Below are 18,232 nucleotides of genomic sequence, written 5' to 3' on the forward strand. Positions count from 1 at the left end.
GATAGGAAGAATGGAGATCAAAACCCTATTGGACATGTGATGGTATAATCTTTGTGATTTTGAGTTATTTTGCATTGTCTTAGGTTATCTTCATATGTTATGGTGGATCTTTGTTCATTGTTAGGCTAGGGTTTGGTGGTTGAATTCATTTAGCCTTTCAATTTTGTTATTATTGTTATCCATTTTCACCATACACATTTTGGCACGCCCGGTGGGACTCTTGTCCCTTTGCATTTAACATTTTGTTGCAGTGGTTTTATTGGACAAGGTTGTTGATGTTTCTTGGGCGTCTGAAGTAGACAATAGTCTTATCCCAGGAATGAGAGTTTGGCAGGCAACATAACTCCTTTGCTTGCTTGTGGTAAATCGAGGAGTATTTTCATAACTTGAAAATTTAGACTTGGGAGGTTGATTTGCAATAGATATTGTTATGCTTCTAGAAGGGGTGATCTTTGAAGTGGTTCTCTTATGTTTGCTTGGAATCTTGAGCTTAGAAGAGTTGTCGGAACCAGGGTTGAATCTGCGTCCAGTTGTATACCATGGTTGTAACAATGGTTGCAATGGCTCTTGTACACCTTGCTTGTGGAATCCTAATGTACTATGGCCATCATAGCCCATCTTTTGCATTAGCGTAAAACCTTTACCATACCTTTCTATCAGGATCCTGACCTATTGTCTAGCTATGTCAGAAGGGTCTTTGTAGATCCATTCTGCCAAATCTTCATCAATAGATTCTTGTTCCCGTGATCTGTCTGGAATGAAGCCATCAAGTGTAGTAGTATAGGATGCAACAAGTGGTTTGAGTGATTGTTGTGGTTTTCCATAAGTCGTAGGTGAGAGGGGTAGTTGGCCAACATAGAAAAGCTGACTAATATCATACTCTCCCAGACCTTCATCTTGTACTTTCATTTTCATCTTTTCTTGTTTGGGTGTAGGGATCAGTGGATTGGTGAGGTTTGTTGGGTGAATGTAAGATGATGAGGTGGTGGCTTCTCTATTGCTAGGAACTATGATATCAGGTTGATGCCTTATATGGTTGAAAAAGCGAATGGGTTGGCATCACCAAAGACAGTCATCTCTACTCCATTATATGTGAACTTGATGCATTGATGGTAAGTAGAGGGTACTACTTGCATGGCATGAATCCATGGTCTATCTAATAGGAGATTGTATGGAAGAGGGAGATCTAGGACTTGACAAACCACATTCTTCGCCATGGGTTCTACCTTGACTGGTACAGTGACACACCCATTAGAGGAGCGTTTTGTGTCATCATAGGCCTTGATGGTGATCCTCTTTCTGGCATCTACTGCATATTTTGCATATCCCAATGCTATGATTAATTGTAATATACCTCTCAGATTGACCCTAGATAGAGGATTTCAGGATTTTATAGAATTGAAAAAGGATGTCAAAACTTTCATAACTACACCATATAGGTATCCTAGGGTATATAAGGAATAATTATAGAATACTATCAAAAACAATTTGGACATGGCCTGTTTCATTAAACCAAGTTTTAGCCCTTTTGTTGCATCATTAGTTTTTGTAAAGAAGAAGAGTGTCACCCTAAGAAAAATTTCATAACTACACCATATAGGTATCCTAGGGTATATAAGAAAGAATTATAGAATACTATCAAAAATGATTTGGACATGGCCTATTTCATTAAACCAAGTTTTAGCCCTTTTGTTGCATCATTTGGTCCTTGCATCCTTTAGGATTGTATATAGTATATTCAAACCCTCTTTTGAATATAAAGTTTTCCCAAGTGAAAATTGAACTTTATTGGAAAGAAAAAAGAAAAATTCATTCCATGCACCAACACTGACACCTAAAATTTCAAATGTTGTAAAGAAGATAGATGAGGAGACAAGGAATGAGATTAGAAGGAAGAATATTTTTCTTTGTTGCATAGAACCATTGGTCCTCAAACATAGGTGTTTTGGTAGCAAACAAGTCTATTACACTAAGGTTGTCTCTGATAATGAGTTGGATTTATTAAGCACACCTACAGAATAAGAAGGGGGGTTGAAGCAGTCTCAAACAATTTTTTAGCACAATTCAAACTTAAAACCAATAATCTAAGTAGTAGTTTATGTCGTGGAAATGGGGAGAATGCAAAAACATAGTTCAATGTTAATAGGTTAGTTTCAACCATAAAACCAAAACAAAGAATAAAAAACCATTCCAAACATATCAAAAGAGATTTCAAAAAGCATGAAAGAAGTTTAACAAAACAACAAAAGGATAAGAGTCTCCCTAAGACGCTTCTCCCTTGTTTCTCCCCTCTCCAAGTCCCAAATGAGTGTATCTCTCAGCTTTTAGCACTACCCATGGATGCCATATGGAGATTCAAGATGGTTGTAAATGAAAAACAAATGCTTATGCAAGTGTAAAAGGTTTGCTATGAGAAAGCTCCTAATGTCTATGTGAATTTCACTATAATAACAATGCTCTAATGCTCTCTGTAGACACCTAAAATTGTCATGTTTAATTAAATAAATATTTTATTTATTTAATTATCTAAGCCTAATTCTTCTATTAATTAAATAAATCTTTATTTATTTAATTAATTCATTTATCCTCTTCTAGCCTTATTTCTCATTTAAATAAATACATTTATTTATTTAAATTATCATTTTCCTAAATTAAATAAATATCTTATTTATTTAATTGATCCCACTTCTTCTATTAATTAAATAAATCTTTATTTATTTAATTAATTCATTATCCTTTTCTACCCATGACACATGTCATTCATCTCTTATTTCCTACACTACCTACCCCTTTCATTATTTTGGTATTTCTTATACCTACCCTCTAATCCTAGCCGACCTCCTTTTACACCTCTCAATCTTAACCCTCCATTTCATATTGTGTCTTCTATTTAAGAAGATGCTTTCTTCATTGTCAAACCCTAATGACATATCCTAATGAGATACCCTAATGAATGACTAATCACTCATGCTAATGATCTTTCATGCAACTTGCTACACTTGCAACCACATTCCGTTCTTTATTGAGCTCTTGTGCATACAAAAATCTGAGAGCAAATATATCAAGCAAGATCAATGGAGATAGGAAGAATGGAGATCAAAACCCTATTGGACATGTGATGGTATAATCTTTGTGATTTTGAGTTATTTTGCATTGTCTTAGGTTATCTTCATATGTTATGGTGGATCTTTGTTCATTGTTAGGCTAGGGTTTGGTGGTTGAATTCATTTAGCCTTTCAATTTTGTTATTATTGTTATCCATTTTCACCATATACACTCTCTAATTGCCTTTTTTGCTTGGGGAATGAGGTCCTTTTATAGGGAAAAATATTGATTGAATGGCTAAGATAGAGTGGACTTGTGAAGGGTCAAGATTGATGGGTTTAGGATCCATGTGATGGCTTTCAACCCAATCCCATGATGATAAGTGTCAACATGAGATGGCTTGAGAGGAGAGAGATGGAGCATTTAATGCTTGAGGAGACACGAGGGTAACCTCATGTGGGTTGGGTTATTAGATAAATCTATTATCCAAGGGATAAATTCTTGTGCAAGAGTAAAAGGGATAACCATGGTCAAAGCAATGAATGCTTGAAGAGACCCATGAGTTAAATGATGGTTGGGTGAGAGAGAAAGTCTATAACCAAAGGTTAAGTTTGAGATAACCATTTATGGTCATGTAAGAGCCTTTAATGGTTATTGAAGACTTTTGGTGTTAGCTTGTTGGGGACACAAAGCCTTTAATGGTTATTGAAGACTTTTGGGTTGTTTTGAGAAGTGACCTTTCTTAAGGAATGTGCATATGATTAGAGAGGGGGATTAGGGTAATTAGAAGGGGTTAGAAGAGTCTAGAAAGGGGGCTAGAAGAATCTAGAAGGAAGTTAGTAAGCAAATGGGTGAGGATAAAAGGGGATTTTTAATTAAAATAAAATTCATTTATTTCAACTAAAATTATGCAACTTGCATTTGTAGGAGAATGCAAGTGGGAGGGTTTTAGGGATTTTAAATAAATGTTGATTTATTTTAAATGTGGAGAGAGGTTAATTAAACAAATATGCTTTATTTATTTAATTAATTGTCAAAATATGGTTTAATGAATTAAATTAAATAAATTGAATAATTTATTTAATTAATAGGAGAAGAGGTTTAAGATGAATTAATTAAATATATTAATTATTGATCGATGGTTAAATAATCAAATAAATACTAAGTATTCATTTAATTAAGTAGACAAATTTAGGTGTCTACAATAGCAATGGAAACTAATTTATAGAAGAACACCAAATTGACATGGAAAACCCTAACATGGGAAAAACCATAGTGAGATATCTCACAATATGTTAATAAGAATTACAAATTGTTTTAAGGCTCACTACCTAAGGAAGCACATTAGTCCTAGAAGGACTTGCTACAAAGAGATTGACTATCTTGAAGAAAGATAAAAGGACCCGTTGAGGAGATTCACTATCTTATATTAGGATACATGAATATTTCAGAAACAATGAATAGGCATTTATCTTCACAACATCCAAAAATCTTCTTATAATGTAGCTTCCCTTGGCACACTGCCTCAAGAAACTATTTGATAATTTAGCTCCAAATATTTTCACCACACACATTTACTCATTCAACTTTGCATCTTTCATGATCCACACACTTGTAATAGATATGATCTTCTATATGAACCACCTGCAAGAAATGAAAACGTCAAGTTAGGTTGACTAGAATAGGGGTCAAGCAATAACTCCAACAAGTCCGCCTCAAAACATGTTTGTGATGAAAGGAATCTAATCCAGAAGATAGAGTGGACCTAAAACAATTCATTGCAACTTTCTATGTGGCCCCCAAACATCAACCATATTGTTGCACATCCCCCAAAGTCAGAAACAAGGTAACATGTAGATGAAATGTATAGCACTTAACAAGTCAACCTAAAAACATAACTACCAAATGAATTTACATAATGCGGATCAAATCAAGATGAAGTAGGGCCCAAAGAAAACTCATCACAACCTCCTTTGTTGGTGTAGACCCCCAAATCATAGTGCAAGCAAGATAATAGGCCTAATTGGCCAAATAACCACAAATCACCCTAAAAACCAACACCAAACAATGCTCATCACCAAAAATATCATCCATTATCATGGGGCCACATAGAGACATTCCTTGAACATCCAAAAAAACTTCCATATACTTCTTTTATGCTCTCATGCCAAAAAAATCTAGCAAGAACAAATAGATATTAAACACTTCATACCCAAAAGGCCAGGAAACACAATCATAAGATAAGGCATTGTCAAAAATACTTGTGAAACACTTCATTACCTGAAATATAAATTGAGACACTATATAGACAATATAAACATGTCCTCCAAGATACAACAATAGAAACAACAATGTGGAGAAATACAAAGATTTTTTCCAAACCAGTCCTAACAAGCAACTATACTACCAACACACTGCAATTACCAAAAACACTTGTTGCAATACCAGGGACCTAAAATGATAGGAGTGCATCCTTCACAGAGCATGTTAAATCTACTTTCAAACCACAAGACCATATCGCCATGCATAGAGGAATGTAGAACATTCTCCTAGATAGTCTCCAACATACTTTCCTACATTTTCACACTTCACCAACCTCCAAAGACTAGAACATTCTTGTAGCACCGTTTTCTCACTCGTGTGCAACAAGAGATATAGAACAATAGCTTGTAGAATTTTTCACAATTCACCAACCTCCGGAGACTAGAACATCCTTGTAGCACTAATTTCTCACTCATGTGCAATAATAGATATAGAACAATAGCTTGTAGCATTAACAATACCATCAGCAGTTGACATATTCACTTCATCAACATTCTTCTAATCTTCATAATAATAGTTCTAATCCTCATCTTTGTGCTTCTAATCCTCATCATAAGAGTTATAATCCTCATCTTTGTGCTTCTAATCCTCATCTTAATAATTCTAATCCTCATCTGAATGTTTTTAACCCACATCTTGATATAATATCATCATGTTAACATATGTTTTGACAACAAACAAGCCATGACATCCAACCATCACTATTCTCCAACATAACACATAATTATTAGCATCATCATAAGTATAAATGAATCCACAACATATTGAATTTGGACATCAACACTAGATGAGGGTTGACATCCAAACATAGACTACAACAACATCTTTACACACAAGTGAGCATAAGAAATCAATGACAACACAAGACCATAACATCAATCTCCAACAATCTCCACAATGTTGAGGGTTGACATCAATGACAACACAACACCATAACATCAATCTCCAACAATCTCCACAATGCTAAGGGTTGAAATCAATGACAACAATGTTCAACAAAATTTAGATGGAAACAAAGATATTTATGATGTGGAGAATTCAGAATCAAAGAACAAATAGATGGAGACAATAAAGGGGGGTTCATTAGCTACACTTTCAAGAGCACCAAGATACCATCCTTTCAAACTTTGTGGAGTTTTAGTAGAATAGTGAATGATAATTTTTGATTGATAGTAGAGCAACCCACAGTTTCATTGATGAAGGGTTGGTCATCAGGAGAGGATTGAAGACTAAAGAATTTGAGGGATTTAATATCATAGTAGCAGATGGGTTCATTATACCATGAAAAATTGATATCAAACAATTAAAGATAACTATGGGTGATTATAAAATTTGTGATATTTTTTATGTCTTGTGTGTTTAATGGCTACATTCGATAGGAGGATAGTACAAGAATTATCAAACCATGGAATTCAAATTTTAGTCAAAAAGAAAGGAGATCATACAAAGAGGAATCTCAATTGGAACTCCAAGAGTTGTTATAGCTAAGAATATGGAAAGGACTTTTCAAAGAGGACAAGTAGCTTGGGTAGTAGGTGTCATAATCCATCCAAGAAATTCTTTCAAAGGATACAGTAAATTTTGTTTCGAAATTCAAGAGATTTTAGATAAGAATAATATAGTTTTTGGTGATATACATCTCAGATTGACCCTAGATAGAGGATTTTAGGATGTTATAGAATTGAAAAAGGATTCCAAAACTTTCATAATTACACCATATAGGTATCCTAGGGTATATAAGGAAGAATTATAGAATACTATCAAAAACAATTTGGACATGGCCTGTTTCATTAAACCAAGTTTTAGCCCTTTTGTTGCATCATTAGTTTTTGTAAAGAAGAAGAGTGACACCCTAAGAATGTGTATAGATTACAGAGCACTAAACAAGAGACCATTAAGAACTAATACCCTATTCCAAGGATTGATTAACTTCTTGATGAGTTGCATGGTGTTGTTTACTATCCAATATTGATCTAAGGTCAAGATATCACCGAATTCAAATGAGAGACAAGTATCATATTAAAAAAAAATGCTTTCTGGTGTCATTATGGACATTTTGAATCTTTGGTCATGCCTTTTGGTATCGCTAATGCACCAAAAACTTTCCAATCATGTATGAACTAGGTATTCAGTAAAAACTCAAAAACTTTGTCTTGGTATTCTTTGCTGATATCTTAATTTATAGCAAAACTTAGACTGAGCATTTAGAGCATACATACATTGTTTTTGGGTATTTTAGAACAATCTAATTATGGTAAGTTATCCAAATGTTAATTTAGGTTAACTAAAATCTTGTACTTCAGACATTGTCCAAAGTTCCAAATATGTTCAAGTATATCAATAGAAGATACATGTGATTCTAGAGCCACCACCAACCAATCTAACATAGACAAAAGAATTACTTTGGCATTGTTGTTATTATAAGATATTTGCAAGAGGTTTCTCTCAAATTGTTTCTTTTTTAACTAATTTGACAAAGAAGGGAGCATTTTATTGGTGTAAGGAAACACAAAAAATAGCCAACAAACTTAAAGAGGTTTAATCTCATTCCTTATGCTTGCAATTCCTTATTTGTCTCAACCGTATATGGATGAATGTGATGCATCTAAATAAGGCATTGGGGTTATCCTAACTCAAAAGAGCATCCAATAGCCTTTGAGAGTGGAAAATTGCGTGACTTGAAGAAGGGATATTCTATCTATGATAAATAAATGTTGGTAATAATGCATGAACTAGAAAAGTTCAAGCAATATCTGGTTTGTGGAAATTTTCTTGTTAAAATTGATCATAATAGTTTGAGGTTCTTTACTAATCAAAAGAACTTGAATGTCTGCCAACAAAATTGGGTAAGCAAGTTGCAATATTATGATTTTGAGATAGAGTACATGAAAGGTAAGAAAAATATTGTTGTTGATGCACTTGCTAGGAGACCCACTCTATGCTCATTTTCTTCTATTTTAATTGATTGGAAAGATATTATCATTTGTGAATATGTTAAGAATACCCTTGCTTCTAATATTTTGGATGAAAAGTGGGAGTATGACAGGTACATAGTGATAGATGTACTAATCTATTGTAAAAGGAGAATCTTATTAGTGCCATAATAGAAGGTTAAGGAGAAAATCATGAGAGCATTGCATGATACACCCACAATGGAATATCAAGGATATTACAAGACTTGTACACACATTCAAGAGAGGTTTTCTTGGAAGTGTTTGAAAGAGGATGTACATAAACACATTAAGGAGTGTATGATTTGCCATCAAAACAAGGCAGAACAAACTTTTCCTACGGGTCTAGTACAATCACTCCCTATACCAAAACAAAAATGGGAAATCATATCTATGGATTTCATCACAAGACTTCCTAAGTCCTAGGTAGATTGATTGTATTTATGTGGAGGTGGATAGATTGAAAAATTATGCACATTTTTTTCTTATTCCTTCATAAGTTAATGCTCTCCATGTAGTAGAATTATTATTTAAGGAGATATTTAGATTGCATGGATTGCCCAACGACATTGAAAGTGATAGAGAGAGTAAATTCGTGAGTTATTTTTAGAATTAAATTTTCTAATTGATAGGTATAGAGATCACACCAAGAACAAGATACAATCTATAGACAGATGATCAAACACAAATTATCATCAAATGGATAGAAGGCTGCTTGAGAATCTATGTTTTGAGTTAACAATCTGCATAGGTTAAATGGTTGTGCTTGCGAGAATATTGCTAGAATACAACTCATTATATGTCCATCAATATGTATCCATTTTGAGAATTACATGATGCAATTTATTTTGTTTATTTGCTATCTTTATATGCAAGAGTACCTACATCTAGTGATATCCTTAATAAAAGTAGAGACATATTAAAACATCTAGAGACAAACACATAATCAACAAAAGATGAGTGTGGATAGGAAAGGAATAGAGAGAAAATTTGAGGTGGGAAGCTTAGTATTCTTGAGATTGCATCCATATAGATAGAGATATTTGAAGAAAAAAGGAGTTGACAAATTGAATCCTAAGTTGTATGGACCATACAAAATCATCAAGAGAATTGGTGAGGTAGCTTATGAGTTGGAGCTTCCTCCAAATAGTAGAAATTACAATGTATTTCTCATATCTTTTTGAAGAAATATCTTGAACACCAAATTATGTTATCACTTGATTTACTACCCTTGGATGATGAAGGGAATTTAATTTTTGCTTCTAGAGAATTCTTGGAAGCTAGGGAGAAAATATTGATGAATAGGAGCATCAAGGAATACTTGATCAAATGAAAGAATTTTCCTATAGAAGATGAAACTTGGGAAGGACTAGATATTAAATTAATCATTCAAATTTGTATTATTTGGGGACAAACAATTTCTAGGAGGGAGGATTTGTCATGTCCCTTTAAAATTAAAATTAAATTTTGGCAAAGATGTACTCATCCTCCTTTTGTGGGTTAATTGAATACAACTAAGAAAGGGTAAATTTAATATTTATCATCGTCCACTCAATTCCATCAACAAGGGGACAAATAAATATTAAATAACATATTAATTAGGCCAAATGGGAAATGGTAGAAGTGTTCCTTTTGAGTTCTAAAAATGAAAATAATTTACAAGGTAAAATAAGGTTTTAAAAAAGGTGTATTTTGGGTGATAAACTCAAGAAAGTAAATGAAAGGTTCTCTAGGGGAAACTCAAGGGTCAAGCAACCCAATAAACATTTTACGCACCCAACTCTTCAATATTGACTATAAATATGGGCATTTTGATCATTGGAAGGGATGTCATTTTTTTATCTATCATTTTACATTGTAGCAAACATCTTCTTTGGTGGACGAAAACCTATTCGAGGAAAAGGCTTGTGGATGAAAACCCATGAACTTTAGGTAATCAAAGGATGAAACCCCTTTGATTTTAGAGGTAATTTTCATTTAGAGATTGCATTTAAGCATAAGGAAATTAGTAAGATTGTTTGTTGCTTCTTTTAGTATGCAATGACTCTTCAAATATTGCTTGAAGTGATTTTCAAGCATAAGTTGTCTGGATTTTTGTTCATGTTCTCTTGTAGATTCTATACACTAGTATGCTACTACTATTATTATTATAGCTAGAGTTATTTGCAATTATTATTTTTATTTTTCATTCAAATAGTATCAATTTGTGGTGTTTTGTGTAAATTAGGTGGTCTAGAATTGTCATAATATTGTGGGTTTGGAGAGGATTTTCGAATAAGAACCTATATCATTTTTTGTTGTTGTAAATAAGATTTGAGATATAATAATTTGTTGTTGGATATCATAGAATAGATTTTCACAGTATTCTATAAGATTTCATTCAATTTGGTATTCTTAATTGCAAGAATAGATGACTAGTTTCGATATTTTCAATGGATTTGGCAAGTTAATTTGTGAACCTATTTTTAGATCTGAAATTATTTATTAATATCTTATTGAGGGAAAATAGGATTTTAAATAAATTGTTAATATTTTATCAAGCACATTTTAGGAGGGGGAGATGAGGAAAAGAGATGGAGAGAGGAGAGAGAGAGGGAAGAGGGGTAAAGAAAGAGAGAGAGATGGAAGATAGAGAGAAAGAGAGAGGGGTAGGGAGAAAGGGAGAGGTAAATAGGGAAGGATGAAGAGAGAGAAATCAAGGAGAAAGAGATAGATATATATATATATATATATATATATATATATATATAGAGAGAGAGAGAGAGAGAGAGAGGGGGGGGGGGGGAAGTAGAGGGGGGAGATATGAGCTAAGAGAGAGATAGGTAGGTAGACTCTCAACCCTCCCAAAATCCTAAACACTGGGAGATGCACCTTAAACCCTATACACTAAACCCTAAAATAGGTGACATAAATAATTTAACACTAAAACCTATACCCTCAAGCCTAAATGATATACTACCAACCATCAATCTTGAAAATTTGTAACTCCTCAACTCTAAATTATTCACAAAAATATGAATGAATTAGAGAGATAAAGGGAGGAGTGAGAGAAAGAAGCGGGGAGAGATAGAGAGAGAAGGGGGAGAGAGAAAGATGCAAAGAGATAGAGAGAGGGGATGTTTATCTTCACAAGAACAACAGTACACTTGCATTATGTCCCGCTTTGGGCAAATTCAAACATTAGGTTTGGATTTGCCTTGAGAATCCAACCCAAAGGCTTGAACTAACTTTTCATTGGCTAGGGATCTATTTTTCATGAATTTTTAAAAAATGACACAATGTTGATCATGCGGTCCATCAAGTTTGCATTCTTTCAATGCAAAGTTTTCAAAAATTCACAATAACATAAGTTCTCTGTAATTTTTTCACGTTTTGAGTATGTTAAAAGGTTTTCATCTTTAATTTCTTGTCTTAGTGTATATGTTTTTTTATTAAAAATCAATGTGTCATTTTTTTACTTAATTTTTTAACCATTCATCAAAATTACAAATAAATTACATCTTTTAAATACTAGACTATATTCCATACAGTAAAAAGAAATTTAAAATTTTTATTAATTCTCATAAAATTTGGGTGTTTGCACACTTAGTATTTTATTTTTCAAGATGTGTCCACTTTGAAAATTTATTTTAAAAAACCATAAATTTATTTTAAAAATTGTAGAAAAATAGGCATAAACTAAAAATCGTAGAAAAAATAGGCATAAACTACAAGGTGCTAGCTAATTTTTTATTGAAGTGATTTGTGAAATACTAAAAAAAATGTTAACCTAGTTTAAAAGGAGCCACACCAAATGCTATGTTATGCTTTAAAAAAAAAAAAATAGGACCACTTTGTGTAGCTCCCTTTTTGAATCCCTTAATTTCTAGTATTTTCGAAAAAAAAAAAAATTAGTAGTTTACAAAGTAGATTTAGAGCATTGTGACTTGTTTTTGTTGCATCTTCAAATTTTGAGCGTAACTATTTTCAATTAGTCATCTAGGGAAAAGAGAAAGGGTGGCCATTTAAGACTCCCTTTTGATCCCCCGTTTCCATGTTCTTACCCATTGAGTATCTACGAAGTCATGAGAGTAAGACATACATTAAGAATTATGTATTTTTATGTACATATTAAACCTATATTGAACATCAATCAAGGTGGGGTTGAGTGAAGACATACATACATATTTTATTGATACTTAGACTAAATCTCCAATTATTATTTCATGTGCGAATATATTGAATTCAATTCAATTCCTATAGTAAAGAAGTAAATGTTTATTCATTTTGTTTCTAAAAACTTTAAATAAAAGACATGTTATTGTGGGGGGTTAAATTGCTCCCATCCCACCCAGATATAAAAGTGGTTGTGGTTCAGGCCGAGGTGGTTGTATTGTAGCCTGAGGTGGGGGGAATGGTAGGTGCATGGGGCTTCTAGTTGAATCGAGAGGATGGGGCTTATAGTTTAATGGATTGAAATGTATTGCTCATAACGGTGATATTGTAGGTTAAAGCCCTTCGATTGTCAATTCCAAATAAAATTGGTATTCATAAAACAATATTTGGCTAATCTTTTTTGGGGGTTGGCTATCTTGTTCACCCCGTAACTGCCATGTCGTTAATTCTGATGAAGCATTCGTAAACCCCTATTATTCTAAGGGCTATTGCTTCTATGTGTGGGGCCCATAGAATTGTAGGGCGAGCTCAATTCTAACAAGTATGACAAGTTTCTCAATTCACACATTAATTTACCCAACCAAATTTTAAGACTTGATAATTACATGCTATATAATTACATATCATATTTCATTTCATCATTAAATAAAGGAAAAAGGCATCTAATTTTTATATTTTCCAAATTACTCAACAATTAAATAACTAATGGAATCCTGTCCAATGCCAAGCACGCATTAAATATGACTGCTCCTAAAAATTAAATATCATTATGGAGCTCCCTCTCTCTTTCCTTTTCGCTTTCCCTTTCTAATGTTAGCAAAGTCAAGCCGGCTTATCAATATCCCTTCACCACGTAGTGACGTACACACCAGATACTCCAACTAATCCACAACACGTGTCAATGATCGAAGAGCCCCACAATCCTGAATGGGACACGCGTACAAACGATCTTTCCTCTATCCCTAACATATTCAATTCTTTCTTTGTTTCGTGACGAGTCGGTGACTGCCACCTGCCTGTCCACACGTACGGCAGAAGCCACGAGTAAAAAAGGAAACAAACCGGAAGCTTATCGACAGCCGGGCGCACACTATAAAATGCCTCCGCACACAACTCAAAAATCAAACGAGATATCTGTAACGAAAAAGTGGGATCTCATCCAAAACCTCCAACTTTGTTCATAAATTTTCCGTGGAATCTTGTATAATATTGTTCAGAAGGATAAGTTCTGGTCGTACACGATAACTGCAAATACAAGCGTTTGAGAAATTGTGGAACTTAACTACTTCAAATGCTTTTTAGCTGCAATTTTCCATTTGTTGTAGACATTATTTTATCTGCTTTGTACAATCCGTTTTGGAGGCCAGGGCGCTGAAAGTGGAGCTGTTTGCGATCTCTCAGACTTATCTCATTTCGTCAGTTTGATCACCTGATCAAAATACAGGTGTAAGATCAATCAGTTCGCTATTGCTCACACTTTGATTTCTTTCAGTTGGCTGAGTACCTAATCAAAATATTGAAGTACCTGAAGGGTTAAAGATCGAGGTTTTAGCTCTGGTTCACACTTTGAGTTCTTTTAGTTGGCGAAAGCCTCGTAGTAATATAAGGACATCTGAAGATCAATTGTTCGCTATTGATTACATTTTGATCTCCTTTGATTTGTTGAACACCTAATCAAGACACAAGGAACCTGGAGGTTGATCGAACAGTTCGGAATGCTCAGTTTGGTTTCCTTTTGTCCTTTGAGTGCCTGATCAAGACGAGAACTTTTAATTCTGGCGTGCTTGATTTGTGAAGGTTGATAGAGCTGTTCGCTACCAGTGCCATTTTGATCGCCTTTTGTCCGTTGAGTGCCCGGTCAAGACACAAGGGACCTGAAGGTGGATCGAGCTGTACACAATTTGATTTCCTTCTGTCCGTTGAGTGTCTAGTCATAGACACTCTGAAAGTCGATCGAGGTTTTCGCTATCGCTCGCACTTTGATTTCCTTTCATCAGCTGAGTCCCTAATCAAGAGATAAGCTTTTAATTCTGGTGCTCTTGATTTGTTATTTCACTTGTTTTGAACGTTTTGTAGGGCGTGATCTAGCTATATATAGTTGTGTAGTTCATTTGAAGATTGAGTGAAATTGTACGGCTAAATAGTATTTTCAGGTTGTTATTTTTTTGCCTTTTTATAATTTTTTGTCATATCAATAAGTTTCAGCCTTCAGGTCAAGTTTTTTTTTGTGATTTGGGGCTAAATTGTGGCAGTATTGTGTTTAAACTCAAAGCTTGAGTTAAAATTATGTAATTTAGGGTAATACTTTTTGCCTAATTTGTACAATTAAGGAAGAAATTGTGTAGTTTGAGGTCAATTTGGTTTCAACTGCTGAATTTGAGGGTAGGGGTTTGTCTATTATACTTGCTTGCATTGGAGCAATTTATTTTTTGCTTGCTTCAATTGGAGCAAATAAGTGTTAGATTGTGATTTTTAATGGAGAAACATCCGTCTCCGCCGTCTAGTGTATGGCTACTCCGGAAGAAGAGACGGGCTTTAAGAGGCTCTGTCCTTGTACCTGCGATAAACATTTCTGCTGTATCTCTATCCCTAGCTCTCATTGCTCTTGCCCAGCAAGTAATGTCTTGCGAGAAGCCTCGAAGATGTCAGAGGAGAAATGCAGTCTGCATCATGCGAAAAGTTATGATTTTGTCTGTACTTTTCGAAGAAGTCAGAGATTTGGGCATTTTCCTTACACCTTCTGCATTGAAATGTTTTAGAGAACTGTATGTTATCTTGCAGAGAACTAAATATTTGCTGGAGGACTGTGATAGTGATGTGAGTTGTGTTTGGTTGTCTGTGCAAACGCAAGAAATTTCAAACCAATTTTATGGTTTGATACAAGATATGTCCTCTGCTCTGGATATGCTTCCCTTGAGATTGTTGGATATCTCAAATGAGGTCAAGGAGCAAGTTGAGTTGCTTCGCAATCAGGCCAAGAGAGCCAAATTGTTCGTTGATCAGGCCGAGGAACAACTTTGTACAGATGTTTTTGCTGTGCTGAATGAGTTTGAAAGGGAGGTGGCTCCAGATGAGTTTCAAATTAGGAGGATTTTGGAGGGCCTAAACCTCGAAAATGCAATGGATTGTCAAAGAGAAACGGAGTTATTAGAGGAGGAGATGAAAATCCAGAAAGAATTAGGATCAGAGAAAAATGTGTCTCTCATTAATAGCTTGATTGGCTTCATGCGCTACTGCAAGTGTGTGCTGTTTGGGATGGATTTTGATTCACAGTTTCAATCATCAAACAAAACACAACTCTGTAGAATCGATTCTCAGGATGCTTCTTTTATACCAGATGAATTCAGATGTCCAATCTCACTTGATTTAATGCGAGAGCCGGTTATTGTATCCACGGGGCAAACTTATGATCTGGCATCCATTACCAGATGGATCAAGGAAGGACATTCTACATGTCCAAAGAGTGGGCAGAACCTTGTGCACACAAATCTTACTCCAAATTATGCTCTTCGAAGCCTAATTGTTCAGTATTGTACCGAGCATAAAATCCCCTTCGAAAATTCGGAAAGATGCAAGAAAAGTTCTTTTCTGGAGAACATCCCAAGTACGAAGGCATCGTTAGAAGCTGCAAAAAGGACGGCAGAATTTCTTGTGGAAAAGCTTTGTACAGGATCATTTGAAGTGAAAAAGCAGGTTGTTTATGAACTCAGACTGCTTGCTAAATGTGGCATGGACAATAGGGCTTGCATTGCAGAAGCAGGAGCTATACCATTACTTGTGCCCCTGGTTTCTTCAAAGGATCCCAAAGCTCAAGAACATGCTGTAACTGCATTTCTAAATTTATCATTGTATGAGAGCAACAAAACTAGAATAATGGAGGCTGGTGCATTGCAGCCAATCATCCGTGTTATAACAAGTGGATGTAGCATGGAAGCTCGGGAAAATGCAGCTGCAACACTCTTTAGTATTTCCTCTGTAGATGAATATAAGAAATTAATAGGAGAGACTTCAGAAGCCATTCCAGCCTTGATTGACCTTCTTCGAGACGGCACTGCAAGAGGTAAAAGCGATGCAGCGAATGCTCTGTTTCGTCTATCAGCTTTTCATGGAAACGATTTACAGGTAGTAGCAGCTGGCGCAGTTCCTTTGCTGGTCAATCTTCTAACAGATGAAAGACCAGGGCTTGTAGATGAGGCTATCTCTGTTCTTGCTCTTCTTTCCAGACAATTTGAGGGTTTAATTGCAATTAGTGAGACCTCTGCAATTCCTCTACTTATCAGTCTTCTTAAATCAGGTACTTCCTCACCCAAAACCAAGGAGAATTCAGTTGCTATTTTACTGGCACTGTGTTGCCATGCAGGAGCTGAAATTGTAAATATGTTGTTGAGAATGCCATCACTAATACCTGCTCTGTACAGTCTTCTCACCTCTGGCACACCTCGAGCCAGAAAGAAAGCCAACTCTCTGCTTAGAATCCTTCACAATTGGGAACCTTCCCAAACTCCGCAAAACATTCTTACCTCTCAGAATCAGAATCCAGTTACTTCAGTGATGTAGCCATTGAGGTTCTTCATTTACTCGGAAGTGTCAGAGACATTGAGGTTCTTCATTTACTCGGAAGTATCAGAGACATTCTGATTCATTCTCTTAGATATATACATTCTTAAATTTGTTTGGTTCCTGCGTATTTGTTGTACTTATATCCTTTTGTTATCAAGGATCAACATAAAATGTAACAAATCTGTGTCAAGGCAGACGCTTGCCTCGTATACTATATATTGTAGAGAAAAAAGATATAGCAGATGATAATACATCAATATGGATGGAATTTATATTCAAGCTGTAAATAGCCGCCTCTGTGATTTTCAGTCGAGAAAAAATATTTGAATTGGGGAAATATAATTTATTTATCTTGATTACAGAATGGGGAAATCATTTTTCGTTGCCCCTAAAGTACATCAAGCAGTGTATTCACAGTTTTTCTATTGAATGAACTAATTATTGAAGACAAAATATGAAGAGAGTATCATGTTGAATTTGATTTTTTAACTTTCAATTATGTATGCCTTAATGAGAAATTTCCTTATGTTTAGGATAAGCCTGAAGATCAAATTCTGTGGCTGGCATTTGGTGAATGAGTGTTACATAGTGATGCAAACAACCTCTGTTGCTTCAGGGTAAATATTCTGTTCCAACTGATAATGGATCAAAATAGAACAAAAATACTGAGAAATCCAAGTAATTCTCTGCGCAATAATTTATTAACTCACAATTCATAAAGAAGCAAATGAAGTATCACGAAGATAGCAGCAAGAAAAGAAAATCTTTTTATTTCTAGACTCGAACACAACAGTAAACTCACTTCCAAAATGGCTATCCCTACTAAGCCCCCAAAAACTCCCTTTTTTCATTCAACCTACTCACTCTAATAAACAAAATTTGCTATCCTAAGAAAAGAAAAACTACTAAAAACTTCACTACAAGCTGCAGTTACAGCAGAATTTGCTATCCTAAGAGAAGAAAAATTACTAAAAACTTCACTACAAGCTGCAGTTACAGCAAAATCTTCTGCTAAAAAGATTTGAGTACCAAAAAAGATGATGGAAAAAAGGGAATTAATCAGCATTAATGATCGATATTATCCAAATCATCAAGAGCATACCGGAGTCCTCCTTCCAAGTCTATTTCAAAATCAGCAGGATCAATATCCCATCTAGCAGACTTAGCATTACAGTAAAATCTTTGTGGTCAAATGCAAG

At 34.7% G+C, this 18,232-nt stretch overlaps 1 protein-coding gene across 1 annotated transcript; it reads left to right on the top strand.

Moving 5' to 3' along the window:
- The first annotated feature begins 14,948 nt into the window (after nucleotides 1-14,948).
- LOC131059012 (U-box domain-containing protein 1) lies at nucleotides 14,949-17,030 on the top strand. The gene has a single exon (XM_059221100.1). It carries the CDS (start codon nucleotides 14,949-14,951, stop codon nucleotides 17,028-17,030), a length of 2,082 nt encoding a protein of 693 aa, XP_059077083.1.
- Nucleotides 17,031-18,232: the final 1,202 nt, after the last annotated feature.

Source organism: Cryptomeria japonica, chromosome 5, assembly GCF_030272615.1.
Source record: "Cryptomeria japonica chromosome 5, Sugi_1.0, whole genome shotgun sequence".
Taxonomy (NCBI): domain Eukaryota; kingdom Viridiplantae; phylum Streptophyta; class Pinopsida; order Cupressales; family Cupressaceae; genus Cryptomeria; species Cryptomeria japonica.

Bases quoted from the DNA above. Each gene is read 5' to 3' on its own strand.
- LOC131059012 (XM_059221100.1), top strand. From the start codon at position 14,949: ATGGAGAAACATCCGTCTCCGCCGTCTAGTGTATGGCTACTCCGGAAG.